This window comes from Besnoitia besnoiti, chromosome I, assembly GCF_002563875.1.
Source record: "Besnoitia besnoiti strain Bb-Ger1 chromosome I, whole genome shotgun sequence".
NCBI lineage: Eukaryota > Apicomplexa > Conoidasida > Eucoccidiorida > Sarcocystidae > Besnoitia > Besnoitia besnoiti.
In genome coordinates, this window is record NC_042356.1 from 2,869,343 (window position 1) to 2,887,312 (window position 17,970).

General features: G+C 57.8%; 4 protein-coding genes across 4 annotated transcripts; all 4 read left to right on the plus strand.

The window, feature by feature from the left end:
* Window positions 1-2,062: 2,062 nt before the first annotated feature.
* BESB_004270 (esterase/lipase/thioesterase domain-containing protein) lies at window positions 2,063-5,531 on the plus strand (the record flags this gene model as incomplete). Its single annotated transcript, XM_029359182.1, has 8 exons — window positions 2,063-2,376; window positions 2,808-3,137; window positions 3,286-3,378; window positions 3,885-4,006; window positions 4,242-4,326; window positions 4,562-4,666; window positions 4,874-4,931; window positions 5,442-5,531. The coding sequence occupies 8 exons, from the start codon at window positions 2,063-2,065 to the stop codon at window positions 5,529-5,531; spliced, it is 1,197 nt and encodes a 398-aa protein (XP_029222095.1).
* A 2,546-nt stretch (window positions 5,532-8,077) lies between these two features.
* On the plus strand, window positions 8,078-10,576 carry BESB_004280 (uncharacterized protein; the record flags this gene model as incomplete). The annotated part of the gene is made up of 1 exon (XM_029359183.1): window positions 8,078-10,576. The coding sequence occupies one exon, from the start codon at window positions 8,078-8,080 to the stop codon at window positions 10,574-10,576; it is 2,499 nt and encodes an 832-aa protein (XP_029222096.1).
* A 2,878-nt stretch (window positions 10,577-13,454) lies between these two features.
* BESB_004290 (DNA repair protein rad10 subfamily protein) lies at window positions 13,455-15,529 on the plus strand (the record flags this gene model as incomplete). Its single annotated transcript, XM_029359184.1, has 4 exons — window positions 13,455-13,885; window positions 14,000-14,208; window positions 14,454-14,615; window positions 15,210-15,529. 4 exons carry the CDS (start codon window positions 13,455-13,457, stop codon window positions 15,527-15,529), a joined length of 1,122 nt encoding a protein of 373 aa, XP_029222097.1.
* A 1,787-nt stretch (window positions 15,530-17,316) lies between these two features.
* Window positions 17,317-17,745, plus strand: BESB_004300 (uncharacterized protein; the record flags this gene model as incomplete). The annotated part of the gene is made up of 1 exon (XM_029359185.1): window positions 17,317-17,745. The coding sequence occupies one exon, from the start codon at window positions 17,317-17,319 to the stop codon at window positions 17,743-17,745; it is 429 nt and encodes a 142-aa protein (XP_029222098.1).
* Between the last annotated feature and the right edge of the window lie 225 nt (window positions 17,746-17,970).

Sequence of the window (17,970 nt, forward strand, 5' to 3'; positions counted from 1 at the left end):
TCACTCCGTGAAGATCAGCCAGATGGACGCAGCAAACACTCGAAACTGCGACGCGTCTCGCTTTACACATACACCAACGCACGACAAACAGAGTGAGGTAAGTCCCCGCAGGCGCATAGCTTCTCGTCGCAGTCATGCGCGTTTTATTTAAACAGACACCGCCGACTTTCGCTTCGCTGAAGGCGGCCGTTCGAACAGAGGTACGCAGAAAGAGGCAGAGAGAGCGAAGAGGCTACTTCAATGCGTGCTGTAGAGCTGCTCTTCTGAAGAGCGGATGAAGATCTCGACAACAAACTGCCTCGCGCGAGACACTCGTACCTACAGAGGTCGTGCAGAGCGCGGAAAGCGACGTCCTGGCGACCCTCGTTTGTCTTTTCTCCTCTTTTTTTCACTCTGCGCAATGCACAAATGCCCGGTACGGCCTCCGTGGTGCTCACACTTTTTTCCGAAGCTCACTACACAGGTTTACCTGCAACTTCTTAACCATAGCTGAAATTGTATCTCAACATCGGTGCCTGGAATTATCCATATTAAATTTGAATGCTACAGTTGTTGGAGCTTCCTTACGTAGCCCGCGTAGGCGTGTGTAGCGCACCAAGTTCGCATGGTAGCGAGCAGAAAGCCCATTCAAAACTTCCCTCGAAGGAAATACGCGTCCTTTTGCCTCAACAGCAAATGTAATTCGTCGATATCTCTTTGCGGCGCGCCCCCCTTCAGGCTCGCTAACTCGAGGAGGCGACGGCGCGGTGCAGCGAGACACAAAGAGAGGCCGTATCAGGCTCATCCAGAAGAGACAGGAGAGAGCGAGAGAGAAGATTTTTTTTCGCAGGAGAGAGAAGACACACAGAAAGGCCTGAGCCATACGAGAGGAATGCCCAGATAAGTTCGGGAGGCGAAGTGAAGACTTAAACAAGCAGCCCGGTTCAGCGGATCCACGGAGCACAGCGGGGAGGCGGGCGAGGCAGCGAGTCAAGAAAACCGACTCGCAAGCAAGCGAATGCCAAAGAAAGCGAAGACGCCAGACACGCACAGACTGAGTTTTTTCGAGAGAGATGCGGTGCGTGAAAGTCGCGAGAAAGAGGGATGAACATGAAGTCGAGTGTTTGACCTTGCCGCGGCATCGAGGGCGCGACTAGCTGTGTGCGCGTTTTGCTTCTCTCGCATAGTTCTCCTTTTCCCCCATGCCTTTTCGGTGTTTTCTCCCTTTCTCACGCCTTTTTGCGCAGTCTTCCACCGCCTGCGTGGAGACCTACGCGCTTGTTTCGACTGCAGCCTCTCCCCGCCCGCCGCTTCGCTGGCAACTCGCTGTCTCTCCGGGAGTCTATCCGCAGGGTAGGCCCCCGGCTCTCTTCGCTTTTGCACCTGCGACCCTTGCGGGTTCACTTGTGAGCGGCGCCTTTCTTCGTGCTTCTCAGCGCCCTAAACACCGCCGCACAGATTCGCCTTTGAAGCGTTCAGCTAGTCAGAGACTCTCTGCGCCTCGTCACTCGCTGTCTGCCGAAAACTAGACGACGATGTGGTTCCAGGCCCTTCTCAACTGCCTACACACTCCTCCGCTAAGCGACAGCGCTTTCTCCACTTTGCATTTCGGCCCACAGGCCCCCGCTCCGCAGAGAACGGCGGCTGAAGGAACTCACAAGCGGCTCCCATCGCGCTACTGTCCTGCCCCCCCCTAACGTCCCCCCCCCGTCCCCCCCAGTCCCCCCCCCCGTCCCCCCCAGTCCCCCCCCGTCCCACTCCCCCTACGTACTAGATCACCCTTGCAGGAGAGAGAAGGATTGAACGGGCGGTAAACTGATGCGTGAAGCACCCCTCTCGGTATCTCTCGCTGTGTGTATTCTTCTATCTATCTGCCTCAGTCCATTTATGCGTAGTCCCTCGCGCGCCGCTACCTTTCCCTCTCACAGGCTGTTCCAGTCCGCCGCCTGACAATCTTCCATTCCTTGCTTTCTTTTCTCTCTTTCATGAGAGTTAGGATTCTTGCTCAACTTGCACGCTGTCCCCCCTCCCCCTCGGTCTGCTTCAGCGCCTGCTACCCACCGAAGTTCTTTTCGCCGTCAGCATGGACGCGTCGCCTTCATCTCCTCCCTCTTCTTCCCCTCCTTCTTCCTCCTCCTCGTCTCACCGGTTCTTTTCGGCTGCAGACGCAGAAAAGCAGGGAAGGAGCGCGGGCGACGGCGCTTCGTGCGAGTCTTCTGCAACTCGTGGGCGGGGAGACGCTCTCAGAGCGCGAGGCGCATCAAGAGGAAACCGGGAAGACCGACGAGCAAGTCATCGGGATGTGAAGGCTTACTCCGCGCAGCTCTCCTCTTCCTCCTCGGCTCCCTACCCGCGAGCCTCGCGAAGCCTCAATGCGCCGACGAGACACCGAGTCCCGTACGCACAACTGTGGCTTGAGCTTGCGTCACTCGCCCTGATTCGCTGCAGACACTCTCTTAAGTCGCCTTAAGCATCTCCTGCTTGCACTTCGGCCGCCAGCCTGTTTTCGCGGTGCTGCGTGCGCGTGGCGCCTCGACGCGCGCAGACACCTCAGAGGCCGTCGCATCAGGCTCGACGATGACCCCCGCTGCGGATATGACTTTCGAATATTCGTGCACGTGTCGCCACAAACGGCGCCGGCGCATACGCTGGGGCGTCGCAAGCTGCGCGCGCGTGACGCTTTCGCGACAGCTGCGCGGCGCCGTTTCGCGTGTTTTCGCGCGTCTGCGGGTGGGCTCGGGGGCGAGCGGTGCCGTCTTCGCGTTGCCTCGCTTTCCTTCTTTCTTGTCCTCCACGGGTTCGGCTCTTTGCGTGTCGGCTGTTTGCAGTTTGGTCTCCGTGCCCTTTACAACCTACAGCGCCTCGCGAACGCGCGTCAAGCTCGAGTGCGTACTCTGGATCGCCGAGACGTTCGCCACCTCTGCGCGCACGATGCCAGCGCCCTCCTCCTCCCCCCCCAGCGAATGTCCCGCTGAGCGGCCTACGGCGGGCGCTGCGGCGGGCGCTGAGAGGGACACAGACGAGGCGGCGAAGGCGCGCGAGCCTCCGCGAGCGCTGCCGAGCGACGACGGCGACCTGGAGACGCTGAAGGGCCTCAAGGTCGGACGCTTCCCCATGGCTGTCTTGGTGCACCAGTACTCGCTCATGGGAGGCAGCAGGTATGAAAACGGAGGAAAACTCCAAAACTATACATATACGTCTCGCCTCTGCCTACTCATGAGCACATTCGCGTCCCCAAGCATCTGAACACTGGGAGGAATCAGAACCCGTGGGCAGGCGACGCACTTCTTTTTTTGAGACGTTCAGAGAACTCGTCCAAGGCAAGGCGCGCATTCTGGCGAGCCGTGGCGTCCCGGCCGTCGCCTTCGACCTACGCGGCGTCGGCGGTTCTGAAGGACGGTGAGAACCGAGAAACGCATCTTAACTCGCAGAGGCGCACCCGGCACGAGATGCCTCACAAAGCGAATCTGCTCTCGAATAGGCAGAGAAGAGGGGGTGGGGTCAGCGCGCGTGCGTTGGCATGTGTATACACGCCCACACAAGCGCAGACGTAAACACGCATGTAGATGTCCAAAGATGCATACACGTGTATAATTACATATATATGTATGTTCACGTGTATATGAGTATCTCTGTATACGTGTATGTATATTTGTGTCTAGGGTGCGTCCAATTTTGTGTGCTCAAAAAATTCGTCATGAACAACGGAGGTCTCTCTGTGGAAATCTGTGCGCGACGGGAACTGAGGAGCTGGCTGTGCGGTGAGGTAGTACCTGACTTTTTCATCAACCCTGCAGCTCGCGGAGTTTTGGGGCGAACGCCTCCGCTGTGCCCTTCCCTCGCAGGAGTTGCATGTGCGGCCGGAATGAGCGGTTTTAGTTTTTTTTTTCTTTGTTTTACTTCAGAGCCACATTCACAGGGGGAGATGAGGTTCAGGACACAGTCGCGGTCTGCCGTTGGGCGGTGGAGCACCTCAGCGCCGAAAACATTTTCCTCATTGGCACGTCTGCAGGCGCTCCCATCAGCGGTGAGCAGAGGAGAGGCTTCTTTTTTTGGATGCGTGTCCTCCTTCGTCTCGTTTCATTCTCCCGCGTGACATGCATTCCCTCCTGCATTGGTTCTCGTGGAGCCCAGCGAGCCTTTCGGTCCCGTAGCCTCTGTTCGCCTCTTTCGGTGTCCCTCGGCTTTCTGCTCCCTTGTTTTTCGCTTCTTTGCGCGAATCATACTTTTGTTTTCTGCGTTCTTTCCCTTTTCGTCCGCAGGCAGCGCAGTGCCCCTGGTGCCGGAGGTGAAGGGCTGGGTGGGGATTGGCTACACATTCGGATTCCTCTCTTCGATTCTCTTCAGGTACTCAAAGCGCGCCTGCGTTTCGAAAGCCATGTGTCTCTTCTGAGCCTGCCGGAGGCGCAGGCGCTTCATGGCACCCGCTCACGGGCGTTTGTCCGTCTCCGCGGCGGCGAAATTCCATTGCAAGTGAATGCAGTCAGGTGGCGTCTCTCCGGATCTCTTAGCTCTGTCTCTGAAGTTTGTCTATCTCGTTCGCCTCGCGACCGCATCACGACTGCCGTGTGTGTGCATGCAGCCACCACTACAAGAACATTCTGGAGAGCGACAGGCCGAAGCTGTTCCTTCACGCGGGCGCAGACGGGTTCACCTCTACTTCGACGTTCAAGAGTTATTTCAAAAAGTGAGGCTGTGCGACGTGTGCAGAGTCGCTGTCTGTGGCGGAGAAACCGCAGGCGCTGACGCCGCGGCTTGGCTTAAGCATGTTGTGTTGCCCGACGCGGCCGTGCGCCTGCGTGGGAGGTTTCCAACGCCTCCGCCGAATGCGTGGAAGTCTGCGCGCTGCGGGCAGAGCTCAACATGTTTCGGTGATGTCCGCATGCATGCGCAGAGCGAAGGACCCAAAGGAGCAGCTGATCATCGACGGCGTCGGGCACTTTGAGTTGGAGGTGCGTCTCCGGATTGAACGCTTTCCATCCATGCTGTCGCGTGGTTCGCTGTGCCTGCGAAATTCTTTTTCCGTATGTGCCCCCCTGAATTCTAGATGCAAGGCCCTCCCTCTGAATTGCGGACACGTTCTCCGCCCGCGTGTGGGGACCTGACTGTGCGGATCTTTGAGGGCAGTCGCTTTCTCGTGTTTTGGCTCTGCGAGGGGCCCCTTTCCGTTCGAGCGTATTCTTTCGGTGTGGCGAGCCTTGCTTTTCACGCGCCGGGGGGTTTGGCCTTCTCTCGGGGGACTTTGCATGCGTCTGGAGTACGTTTCGCGGCCTGACTCCTGCAGACGTAGCCAGATTTCTTTTTTGTGAAATCTCATCGAAGGAGCCACCTTCAGTACTCTAGTAACTCCAGCTAATGTTACGTAACTACTGCTTGGATGCCTGGTTTAGTTTTATAAACATTAATAGATTTATATACACGACACAGCCTAGTCCGTGTGCTGCGGTGTGCGCGTCTCACAGGGTCCGAGCTACGATCAGGTTCTCTGCGGCGCCATTTGCGCGTTCATCGAAAAGTACTCTGCGACACCGCCAGTTCTTCTCCGATGGTGATGGTGCCCTCCGCGCCGTGTTTCTTCGTAGCTGAGTTGCCGTTCGCCCCAGGGGCGGAAGCTCTGGTCGTGTACCATTGCTGTATCCGCGCGCGAGACTCGCAGCGAAGTTGCTGCGGTCCCGAGAGGACGGAGGTCGTCCTCAGTCCTCTCTTCTCAGTTTTCACAGAGGCAAGCGAGGCAAACCAGAAGCTGCTGCGCAGTTTCAAGGTAGTATCTTTCATGCATGCATTGCACACGACCTCTCACGCTGTGCACAAAGCAGTCTGGCGCAGGTTCGATCTCACACGCCCGCGGCTCTTGTTCTTTAGGCAGGAGGTCGATCAAGGACCCGAAGCTACCCCTATTTAGCGTTCCCATAAAACTTCGAAAGCAGCCTTCTTTTGGCGGCCTTCCAGAAGGAACGGCATTTGAGAAACAGTGTAGCAAGCACCCCCTCAGCGAAGTTCCCCCTTTTTTGTTCAGAGAGGACGCTGCAGAAGGCGTGTGCCTGTGCGTAGTCGAGCTCGTCGCTATAGAAACGTCACATACCGGGGCGTTCCCCACTGCCATTCTCGGTTTCCTTCCACGATTGCACGCCGCAGAGACTAGATCACAGTGTATACCCAAATAATGTGACCCCTCCATAGACTACATTTCGAGTCACCAAATGTATCAACATTCGGGTATTCGGAGCTCGAATTTAAGATAATAGAGCTAGGTTAATAGGAGGGGAAATAAATACTAACAAAGCCCGCTGCCAGGCGACGGCTGAAGTTGCAGGTTAGGTACACGGTTGGGAGGGCGTAGGCTTGCATGGGAGGTGCAAGAGTCTCCGGCTCCCTCTGTATTTCTTTGAGAGGTACGTATCTACGGAGCTGCTGCACGGACTCCGACTTCAGCACACAGCACGTAATCGAAACCACCAGTCCAGCTCGCAGTATAAATCCTTGTAAAAAGCGTTCGTTAGTTACATGCCTACAAGTCTGATCCTTGAGCGAATGCGAAAAGGCGCCGAAGACTTACAGGTTCGAGTCAAGGCTCTTGCCTTGACTTGCGTGGATGTCGGGCATGACCGCGGATAGGTACAGCAGATGCAGAGCGTGCAGCGGAGTAATTCGACTCCATCGTGTGCCCAGGAAAACTGCCAAAGGGATGCTAGATACGCGCTGCCGAATAAGACACTCTCGCGAAAGCGCCGTGAACAACCAGACCGCCACCGCTCAGTAGTCGCCTTCGCGCGCGCTCGCCTCATCCGCTGAGCCTACAGAAGGGGGCAATTGAACCGGATTTCTTGTGTTTCTTCATGACGAACCAGAGGCGCACAGACCTGCAAACCCTGGTTTTAGAGATCGCGAGCTAAAGTCCTATAGGATCCTCAAACTCTCCTCAGCCACATGCGCGACTCCGGCGACCAGAGGTCGCGCCGCCTCAAAAATGCCGCGAAGTCTGCGGTCAGCGCCTGCTTTCTCACAGAAAACCCTTGCCGCGCGTTCGCAGCGTTCCATAGACACTCTCGGAGACGCGCCTTTCCGTTTTGAGAGGACATGCAGGCCGCCAAGTGGCAACGGCAGTTCAGCGAGCGCGGTTGAGGAGGCTAAGAACTCCCTCCCCCCCTCCCCCCCCCACTCCGCTTAGTCGCGAGATGTCGAGACAACTGCGGAAACTGCGACAAGGCCGCCCCCTCGCCAAGGGGCCTGAGGGAGGCCGTAAAATGCATTATCGTGCCAAAGTCAGAGCTGCTGGGACGCAAGAAACCGGCTTTTCTGCTTTTTGATGCAAACGCGCGCAGCTAGCTTCGCCGAGCCGCGCGGTGAGCGGATGCCTCAAGACACAGCTCGGTCCGCGCTCAAGCGGGAGAGGCGACCCCATTTTTCCCCAACCAGCCACGATTTGCTTCAGCTTTTTTTCTTCTCCCTTCTGTGCAGTTTGCTGACTTCTTTAAAAGGCCAAGGCGGCTGCGGTGAGAAAGGTCGTTGCCGCTGGACACGACTCCTCAATTTCTTTTTCGCAGACCGCGAGCGCTGTGCTGGAGGAGCTATCCGGCAGCGCGCGACCACCGCGGCCAGCCGGCTCCCGCGGAGACGAACATTGATTTTTCTGCATTGTATTTCCCTCGACATGAGGGAGATCGGGTATCGTTCTTGAGATTTCTCTTGTCTTGTGGACTGCCAGGGCCTCGTGCAGCTGCGACGCGATCTCGTCGCAACGGGCGCTCTGCCGAGGCGGCTGCCGCCTGAAATCGCTACTCGCGCTCTCTCTTCCTCTCTCTAGGCTTTTTTTATTCACTAACAGGTCTTGCGTCGCTGGCGAGAACATGGTGCATTCCGAGTGGTCAGGCTCGACAAATTACATCGCCTCTTTTCTGTCCTCCAGCGCGAGCGCTGACCCGTTCCAAGCCATCTGCGAGGGTCATCACCAGCACAAATCGCCAAGATGAAGTGTACTTGCGATGGTCTGCAGTTCTCTCCTCGCTCCGAGGCTGACACTGTGCCGGTCTCGCGTGCTTCTCTTCCGGTTGAAACGCCCTTGTCCGCGCCTGGGGAAAGGCTCTTTCGTCACATGGGAATGCCGCAATTCTGCGCGGCGATGAGGTGTAGATACACCAGGCGGCGCATGGCACCGGGCTCCGCTCTGTTTCTCGTAGTTGTTTTCAGTTGTCTTTTCTTTCTTCTTTTTGTGCCTCCTGCGTTTTCGGCCGAAATACACCCCGCGGACCGGCAGTGTGCATCGTTCTCGCGAATCAAAGTGCCGTTTTTTCTTTTAGACAAAGCTTATACGTACGACCTGTCTGCGCTCGTCACAGCCGCTCCGCCGACCGGCTGGGTATGTCAGGCGACGCACACGGCGCCTCACCGCGAGACCTCTCCGCTGCTTTTTGCGATTTTTTCATCCTTTCTTGGCGAGCCACCCGTCGGCGCTTCCAAAGGAAGAGTTACGTCGCCGTCTGAGGATGTGTTTGGCGCCCGCGGAGGCAAACACTCCTCGGCAGATCCGCACTACGAGCTGGCGGGAGGGGCGCGCGTCTTCTACGCATTTAATCCCTGCCGCCTTCTCTCGCAGGACTGCGTGAATATCTCCGAGGCGAGCGAAGGTGGCGTTTACGCGAACAGATACGCAGTTTCGCGGCGCGGTCGGCTCTTTAAGTACAAAGGCCCCGTCGAGGATGGCAACTGCATCGGCAACCTTGTCCCGAATCCCCTTCCGCTTACTCCGTGGCGCGCGGAGCTGAAGAAAATGGAGGAACAGACCTGGATGCGGGTCTTTGACGACGCCGCGGACTCGCGCGCAGGCGTTCCTGCACCGGACGGCGTGGTCACGGACGGCGACGACCCTCGCTGGAGCCCGCTCGACGCGCTGGAAGCCGAGGCCGGACTTCAGGCCATCTTCCGCGTCTACGAACCATCCTGCCCTGCGCAGATTATTCGCGTCAAAGTCAAAATCGAGTGCGCTGCGGAGGACGCAGCGGCCGACGCTTCGCCCTTCCATCGCTGCCAGGAGAGCGATCCGTGCGTGTACGAGATGACCATGAAGGCGAAGGCAGGTTGCCCCACGGGCTCGACGACTTATCGGCCGGCCCTCCCGTTCCTCTCCGAGTCCGACTCGGAGGCATCTTCAGATGCCACTGAAAAAGCTGAGAAAGCTTCCACGGCGGCCGCGTCCTCCGTGGAGCCCAAGCGCGCCGGCGCGGCACTGCCCGCGGTGTCCGTCGCGGCAGTGAAGCGCGTCTTGGAGGCGGCGCAGGCAACTGGGAACGGCTTTCTCCTCTCTGAGATGCGTTCGCTCTCCAGCGCAGGCTTGCTCGACGCGTCGGTAAAGGAGAAGCTGTCTGCGGCGGCGCCGCACGTCCCAGCCGCTCCTACGCTTTCCGCGACTGAGGCGACGCCCCAGCCGACTAGCCTCCCCGCCGGCGAATCCCGCCCGCCTTCAGTCGCGTCGTCCTCGTGGATGCTGCATGCGCCTGCGTCGGTCTCATTCGCGTCTCTCTCGTCCTCAGTCCCTGGCTCGCTTCGCGCGTTCCTTACGCATCCCGTGGTGCCGACGCCGCTCGTGGCGGGTGGCGACCCCAGCGCCGAAACCGCGCACAAGTATGCTCTTCTGCGCATCGCCCTGTGCGCCCTCATCATTTTCGGGGCGTACTGGGCGATCAAAGACTGGATTACTCGCGAGTTCGCCGTGCGAGGCACAGGCGGGTCGGCAGCCTCCAAGGGGCTCCCCGGCTCGCTGGCCTCGTCGGCGAGCGCAGCCTCGGCGTCCTTCGCAGGGGACGCGCCGCATAAAATTGGGACGCTCTTCGCCGCTGCACAGGGTGCGTGGACTGAGCAAACCGGAGGAGGAGGAGGCTCCGGAAGGCCTGCCGCGGCTGCTGGAGCCAGTGTGCAGACAGCGCGAGCGGGCGGCTACGGCAGTTTCTGCAAAGGGGGGGGCTCGCCCGCGCTTTTCAATTTCTACGGAGGGGTGAAAACGGCGCAGGCGTCTGCGACGGAAAGTGCGAGGGCGCGCGCATTCGAGGCGAGCCCCGGGGGGTCCGAGGCCTTCGCGTGGCCTCAGGGTTCAGGTGTACATACACCTGGCTACGGCGGCGCGGAGGGGGGCGCGACCCAGAGCCGAGCGGAGCGGCTCTGCGTCCCCGAGGTCTTTTCGCTTTCGCCGACGCATCACGCGGGGAAGCACGACGCAAGCATACCCTTGGCCGCGTCGCCAGGGGCGGGTCGCGCAGCCTCTTGGCGTGACGGGGAGGATGAGTGGTTCGCAGACCCGACTCCCGAGGCGGCGGAGCTCCGCGCGAGTCGCGGCTCCACCACGGCGAGCCACGGCGACGACGTGGAGAGCGGTCTCGACGCGGCGCGCGGCGCGACTGGGCTCGGTCTCGGCCTCGATCGCTGTCCGGGTAGCTTCTTCCCCGAGGAGGACGCGGGCGGCGCGGGCGCCTGCGACGACTTGCATGCGTGGACTGAGCCTGCCTTCGCGGAAGACACGGCCGACGCCCTCCCTCCGCTGGAACTAGGCGCCCCGCGAGGCGGAGACAGAGACGCCAGACGCCACGACCCAAAGGCGAGCGCGTGAGGCTTGCCGAGGAGACGCGGAGCGAAAGGCGAAGCGCAGCCCAGAAACCTCGCCAAGAGGTGCGGGAACGGAACGAGGCGCCTGTCTTCCTCTCGCTTCCTTCTTTTGCGCGATGCGTTGTCGGCGTCTCTCTCTGGCGCTCCGTTGATCTCGGCGAAGTGGAGTGCGTGGAGTCTCACAAGTCGTGGTGAAGCGGCGCCGAGGGCAGGAACGCCATCCGCTGATGAACAAGAAGCAGAAGCGAGACGGAGCGAGGTGGGAGGAGGGAGGCAAAGCGGACGATGCGGAGGACTGAGCGCGGTCTTCGAGGCCTCGATTTGAGCACACGCGGACGCGAGAGGCACAAGGGGTTTACTACATCGCCTCCGGGGCACGCGCTGCATCTGGTGAAAGGCCGTCTTGCGCCTTTCGCCTGCATTCTCTTTCTTGTTTTCGCTGGAGGGCCTCAAGCGCCCGATGCGTTGGCTTTCTATCCGTCCCTCTTTAGCGAGCCTTCGTCTCTCCCTCTCCTGCTGCCTTGTCGTTTGTCTGGCCCTTGTACTTATTCACTCAAATGGAAAATCCATTCTCTAAAAGTCAACGAAGCGCCTCTGGCGGAGTGCCGGTTGTGTCAGACACGCAGAGGTCCTAAACCGTGCTTCACCAATCCTCTCATAGGCAACTCAGAACGAAAGTGTGGCTGCTCGTTCTTCAGATGGATGCCAAAAGGTGCGAAAGGGCGGGGGGGGACGATTATGGGGCCGTCGCACTCTACGCGCTTGCCGCGGTTCGCAGCCGAGCCGCGAGCCAGACACCAGCGGATGAACTCTCGCAGGGTGCGTGCCCGTTCGTTGCGCAGGACCCCAGCTGCTTTTTCCGCCGCGAAAAAGTCTGGACAGGAAGGCGGGACTGCACTTCCGCGCGCGAGTTGACCCTACTGTTCATGTACCTTTTTAAAAATTTTTGACGCTTCTATACTTGTCCGTATCCCTCTTGCTCCGGAGCCGACTCCACAGTGATAAAGGCTTTACATTCAATTTTTCTCGAATTTCTCCAATAAAATATGCAACATAACGGCCCGTCTCGGAGGCGCTGGTTGCCTGTCATGGCAGAAAAATGGAGCCTGGGACTTTCGGCGCTCGCTCTGCCGAGTGCTGCAGTGAGATTCGCAGAGATGAGGGATTTCCTCTCGCCTGTGAATCGCTTTCCCATTCGGGCGGGAATTCACTCTAGAAGATCGCGTCGCATGCGGAATCCTTCCTCAGAGCGGCATGGCCTTCAGTCACCGCACCGAGGCGGTGTATGCGACCAAAAAGATGAAACAGAAACCACGAGACTCTGTCCCAATTGCGATTCAGATGAGCCCACGAAATCGTTGCAGAGGAGAACTCTATCTTCTCTTGCTTTCGGCGTGAGATTCTGCGTTAATCTCGCATTCTTTATTCGACTTCGCGTTTGGGGAATGCTGCGGCGCGATTCATGGGCGAGACGCGCAGAGATAATCGAGGCGAGCCTCTACTCAGGCCCCACGTGTGCCTAGGCGTATGTAGAATGAGATCTACGCAGGCTTGCCTGTCTCTCGACGTTTACGGTTTTCCTCCTTTTTATCGTGTTTGCGTCGCCTCTTAACTCGCAGAGGCAAGAATCGCGAGTACACGAAGCTAGGCTCTATGATGGTCATGAAAAGCACAGGAGAACTTGGATCCGGTCTGAGAGTCCACAGTTGCTTTCCTCGATTACGGATGAGGAGTGTTGCTCAGCATGATCAACTTCTCCATGTATCTTTATCCTCTTGTAGCTTGGAAGCTGAATGCGCGCACGCCGACGTGCGTTGAGAAGCAGCCGCGAATGGCTAAGTAGATGCTCAATATCGACCCGCTGCTTGTCTACAAACTTAATGGACTTTCGCTATGTGGAGAAGACAGAATTTTGTGCCCGATACACAAAAGCTAGGCGCATGATTTCAGTGAACAAGGCGCAGCGTGCGATAAAAGAGCGATACAACTTTCGTGCGGAGCTACACCCGCGGCTCGTTCGTCTCCCCCTTTCTTCTCTATTTTCTTCTCACGCTTTTGACGCCCGCGCGCCCGCCACGCGGCAGTCGACCTGCAGAGGAGAGCCTCAGGAACAAACCGCGCTTTCCGACTAGATCGAGAAAACTTGTAGTTCCCGCGCGCGAAGGCGCAAGCGTTTTGCATGCTCTCTCTCGCGTGTTTTCTTTCTTCGCTTGCCCAGAGGAAGTCACTCCGCCAAAGCTTTTCCATGAGTCTTTCCGTCTCGCTCAGACAGGGCAGGTTTTCGTCTCGCTTTCTCAGATAGATATCAAGAGTTTTGTGCAACTGACGCGACACTGCGCCAAGCGGCGCATCGCCCGGCTTGCATGCCCGTTTGTCTGTCACACCGCTGAGTGAGGCTTCTCTGGAAGTTGCGCCGTTTCACCGCTGGCAAATGCACTTCTTTCCCTCTTCTTATGCTCGCGCTGTCTCTCACACTCAGCTCGCTCTTCTTCTCTCCTCGACAGAAAGAGGAGCCGCGTCTGCGCATGCAGCCTTTTGAGTGACCTTGGGGACTCGTCACGGCCTTCCCCGCCGCGCGGTTGTTTTTGTTTCTTTGGTGCTCTCCTGCCGGGATTTCTTCCTCTCTCTCCATTTTTCCGTCGGGACCTCCCTCCTTCTCCGCTCCAGCTCTGCGTCGCCGGGCGCAGAAGACTCCCACAGGTCGTGGATCGAGTCGACTTTGCGGCCGCGCTGGATGGCGAGGGTCGGCGGCGTGCAGAGGAGACAGACCGGCAGAAACACGCGAGGAGGCAGAAAGGAAGGCAGGCGCGTCAGCATCAGCTAACACGCAAGCGAGGGAATACACGCAGGAAGGAAGAGCCTTTGAGAAGTTGAGAGCCGCGATGTCTGATGCGCAGGACGCCGAAGAAGAGGGAGGCGCGGCTGAGGCCGCCGCCAGCGAGGAAGCGGACAGAAAGAGAGGAAACGAGACGCTTGTGCCGCATCCAGAAAAACGCGCATGTCTCTGGGGGACAGGCGCAACGCAGAGCCTGCATATGAGTCCTCCTTCTCACCCTCATGGCGCGAGATCCGCGCCTTTCGCGTCCGTTTCTTCTGCTACGTCCCCATCTTTTTCCTCTTCCTCTTGTTCTTCTTCATCTTCTAATTCATCTTCTTTTCCATCGTCTTTTTCATCTTCTTTTGCATCTTCTCCGTCCTCTTCGGCGGCGCGACCGGGCGCTGAGGGGGAGAAAGCTCCGCCTGCCATCTCTCACGAGCGCGCGGGGTCGATGATTATCATCTCGCATCGCCAGAAAGGCAACGACCTGCTCAGGTGCGCAGTCGAGTCCACGCAGAAAAGCCCTCTCCTCAGACGTGTGCTGTCTCTGTTCTCTCCTCGATTTCCGCGGTTGCGCCCAACCTGTTCTCGCTCTGTATTTTTTTTCAGATTCATCACCGCCGTTCCGCACTCGTTTGCGCACATCGCGCCGGACTTCCTCGTGGGGCCGTGTGCCTGCGCACTCTTTCTCTCGCTTCGCTACCACCAGCTGTTTCCTTCTTATCTTCTAAAGCGCCTCGAGGGACTCGCAGGCGCCGCCTACACGCGGCGCTTCCTCCTTCTCCACGTAGACTTGACCGTGCCCGATGCGCCGCTAGGTAGGAGAGAAAAAACTCAACGCGCAGCTCAGAAAGCCGCGACGCCTTCGCCAGGGAATCCGACGCATTTCGCTTCGAGCTATCTTCGCATATGTGTCTGTGTGCTCCTATTTATTGGTGTAAGTGCATGTATGTTTATGTAGGCGCGTCGCCGTGTGTAGAGGCGGAGGAGCCTTCTGTCTGTAGTGTGTGTGGATATGCGTCATTGGCGCGCGAGAGAGATTTGTGTCGGGTTTTTGCTTCAGCTCAGGTGACGCTTCTCGCGTTTCATCACCGCTTTTCGCTGCTGCTGGGGTCCTCGCTGCAAGAGTGCGCCGGCATCCTCCAGCTCCTCAAGGTTTACGAAAACAAACCGGCGGACGCGCTTCTCGCGAAGCTCGACTCCAAGCACAGCACCCGCGTCATGGGTAGGCCTCCGCCGCGACGCGGTCTCGAAGTCCAGCCTCGGGGTCTCAGCGCCGAATTCCGATCCTTTTTGAGATCTGAACTTCGCTGCAGAGTGGCGTCGCGGCAACCTAGACTGTGGCGTTGGTCGCCTTTTTTTGTGCGACCTGGCCTGAGCGAGTGTTTCGCTAAAAGCTGCAACTGCGGATCCCGGGCGTTCCATGCCGCGACCCGCGCAGAGCTGTCCTCGCGCGGGTCAGGTCGACGACGCGGCTGAGGGGCTTGCGAAGAGAGAGTCTTTTCACGCCTCTTCTCTCAGGGAAGGCAGGAGAATTCACACTTTCGTCTCGCTCCTCTGGCTTCCGCCTTGCGCTTTCTGTGGGAAAACGCCTCCGGGCGCTTTGGAGCTTTCGGTTTTCTCCTCTCAAGAGCGACCCTCTGAACCCATGTCATGACACACATGCATGGAAGCGCAAGTGCCACTGCATAATAAAAATTTAATAAAATTTCGAAAAATACACAAAGATATATATGAAATATTTGCATACATAATATTTGGTTAGTTGTGAGTTTCGCTGAATGCGGGCTGCTTCGGGTTTCGTGTGTCGTTTTCGCAGAGGCGTTGACCGCGATTTCGCCCGTGAATAAGACCGACGTGTTGACGCTCGCGGGAGAGTTCAGGACTGTGAAAGGCATTCTGCTTGCCTCCCGACAGGCGCTGGAGCGCTGCCCTGGCATCGGCGAGAAGAAAGCGAAAAAGATTTTAAAAGTGGCGCGCGACCCCTTCTTCGCGTCGCAGCCGTCGCAGACGAAGCTCGCGGCGTCTTCCCTACTCGCGCTCCCTCCGCCACCCACGGATGCGCGAACGCCTGCGCCTCTTGCGTTGCCGTCTGCTCCATCGCCTTGCTCGGCGGATGCTGGGGCGTCGCTGCGTTAATATGTCCCAGTTTGCTCTCATATTCGGACTTCTTTCATCTTCTTTCGCCCTCGGGGCACGTGTCCCATGCCTGGGGGTTCCTGCTGCGTCACGGCATGGTTGCCTCGCGTCGTTACAGGAGGTGTTCCTCGCTTTCGTTCTTTTCAAGTTTTCCTCGCGATTCCTATCAAATTGAGCGGGCGACGACGCCTGTCGCCGCGCGTGGAACGCGGTCGCCTGCCTTGTTTAGTCGCCAGACGCCCGCTTCCGCCGAGGGAAGTTGCACCTCAGAGCTCTGCTGCTGTGTTAGGGAAAGGGAGTTGACTGAAATTCTTCGATTTTTTGCGGGGATGAAAATAAAAAAAGGGGTGGGAAGTTCCGCCCTAGAGCAGAAGGACAGCAGGACACACTCTCAGGCATGCTGCCCGAGATGGGCCTTCATGTGTCTCCTGCTGGGATTTCGCGCACGGATACAGGCAAAAAACTGAAAAGCAACGAATCGCGGAATTTTCCATTTTCTCTCCATCTGCATGAGCGAAGTTATCCTACAGGAGCAGCAGTCATGCGCTCTCTATCTGTCTGCCTCGCTCTCGATCTGTCTGTGTATCTATCTATCCATCCGTAGCTCCCTCTCTATGGCTATCCATCGATTCGTGACTATAGTCGGAGCTGTCTACCTTCTATCTACCTGTGTATATATGAAGAAAAAAATATCTGCACATATATATAATATGTCGATATACGTAGGTAGATAAATATATATGAGCATATAATTATTTCTTTATACATGCAGATGCGCAGATATCCTGCGATAGGAGCACTGAGGCAGGCTGTTAATCTCAATTGTGAGTCTCACGAGCTTCCCACTTAGCGTGTCAGCTTTGCGATAATCCAGCCAAACATGTGCATGTGCATATTCGGATATATTTGGAAGCTGCATGGAGTAGAGGCTCGCGAGCGTCATGTAAATCGCTGTGGCGGCCGCTCGTTTCTCTCCATCGATACAGGTCTGAAGGAATTCCCGCGAGAGTTACTTTTCTGGTGTAAAGCAGAGGAAGGGCGCGCCTCTCAGCTGGTGCCCGCGCCGTCACCTGAAGCGTGGATGTCCAGCGAGTTTCGCATAGGAGAGAAGGAGGCTTGAGACGGCGAAGGAAATGAGGAATGGGAGAAAACACACAAGAGAGACACGGCAGCGAGTGAAGCCTGCAGTCGAGTGCGACCCTCGCCTTCTCTGCGCGCACGCTTTGCTCTTCACTCGCGCCTTCTCGCTCTCTCCTGTGCGGCTTCTTGTTGCCATACAGCTTGATTTCTTTGCGTTTTCAGTGTATCGTCTGCATTCTCTCACGAAAATCTAGCGCAGCGCCAGACACTAAGTAGTCGGCGTTGTGCGCGGCGTCTCGTCTTTTCGCAGCGTTGCATGTGGAACGCTTTCGCGAACATCACGGAGGAGAGCGCTCGACGGGACATCATTTTGAGGTTTTGTTTTTCTTCCTTGCTGGCTATTTTTTTATTCCATTTACTCACTCGAGGGTGTCTTTCTTTCGTCTGTCTGCTGGACTCTTTTTTCTTCTCCTGTCTGTGTGTCCCTGTTGCGGAGGCACCCGCCCTTCTTGCGAGCTCGATTTTTGTTCTTGCCGGTGGGGTCTGCGGTCTTCCGCCGCCCGGGAGTTGTCTTTTTCCGCGGTTCCGCTCCGTTTTCCTTCTCCTTTGTCTCTGCCTTGCCTGATCGCTTTGCAGTCCTGCTTCTGACGCGCTTTTTTTTAAAGATATCTTCCTTCTTTCGCCGCCGTTCTCCGCAGGCCTTCACCATGGGAAGGAGCGACGACCGCGCAGGCGGCCGTCCTTCTCACCCCTTCGACGTGCTGCGCCCCAAGAGCCGCGAGGAGCTTTTCAACTTTGTGTCCTCTCTGCCTGCCTCTGCGGAGAAGTCCGCGATCCTCCCTTCGCTGCTGGCCTTCTCGGCAGACTGCGTTCAGTGCACCGAGCGCTGCCGGCAGCGCCTGAGCCTCTACCGAAGCTTCCTCTCCTCGCTCGACGCACGCGACGCCGCGCTCTCCCCTGCCGCCCCCCCAGCCTCTGCCGTCTCCTCCGCGGCCGCAGCTTCGGCAGCCTCGTTTGAAGGCTGCAACGTGGTTCAAGAAAGCATCAACGAGCAGATTGAGCTCTGGCAAGACCGCTGTCTCGCTGCCTGTGCGCGTGAAAACCGCGCCCACCTCTCGCCTGCCTCCGACCTCTAATCGGGAGAGGGTGTGGGAGTTTTTGCCTCCCGCCTGTCCATTGGCTTTTTTTCCAGATTCCTCGCATATCGCACTCTCGAGTCGCACGCGTCGCGCCCCCCTCGTGCGCGGACTCCCTCTGGCGATCTGCGCAAGCGCCCTCGCCATTGTCTTTCTCCTTCTCTTTCTCTCTGTCCCTCTTTTCTTCCTCACCTGCCTCGGGGTGCTCTCTGCGTGTTGCCTCGG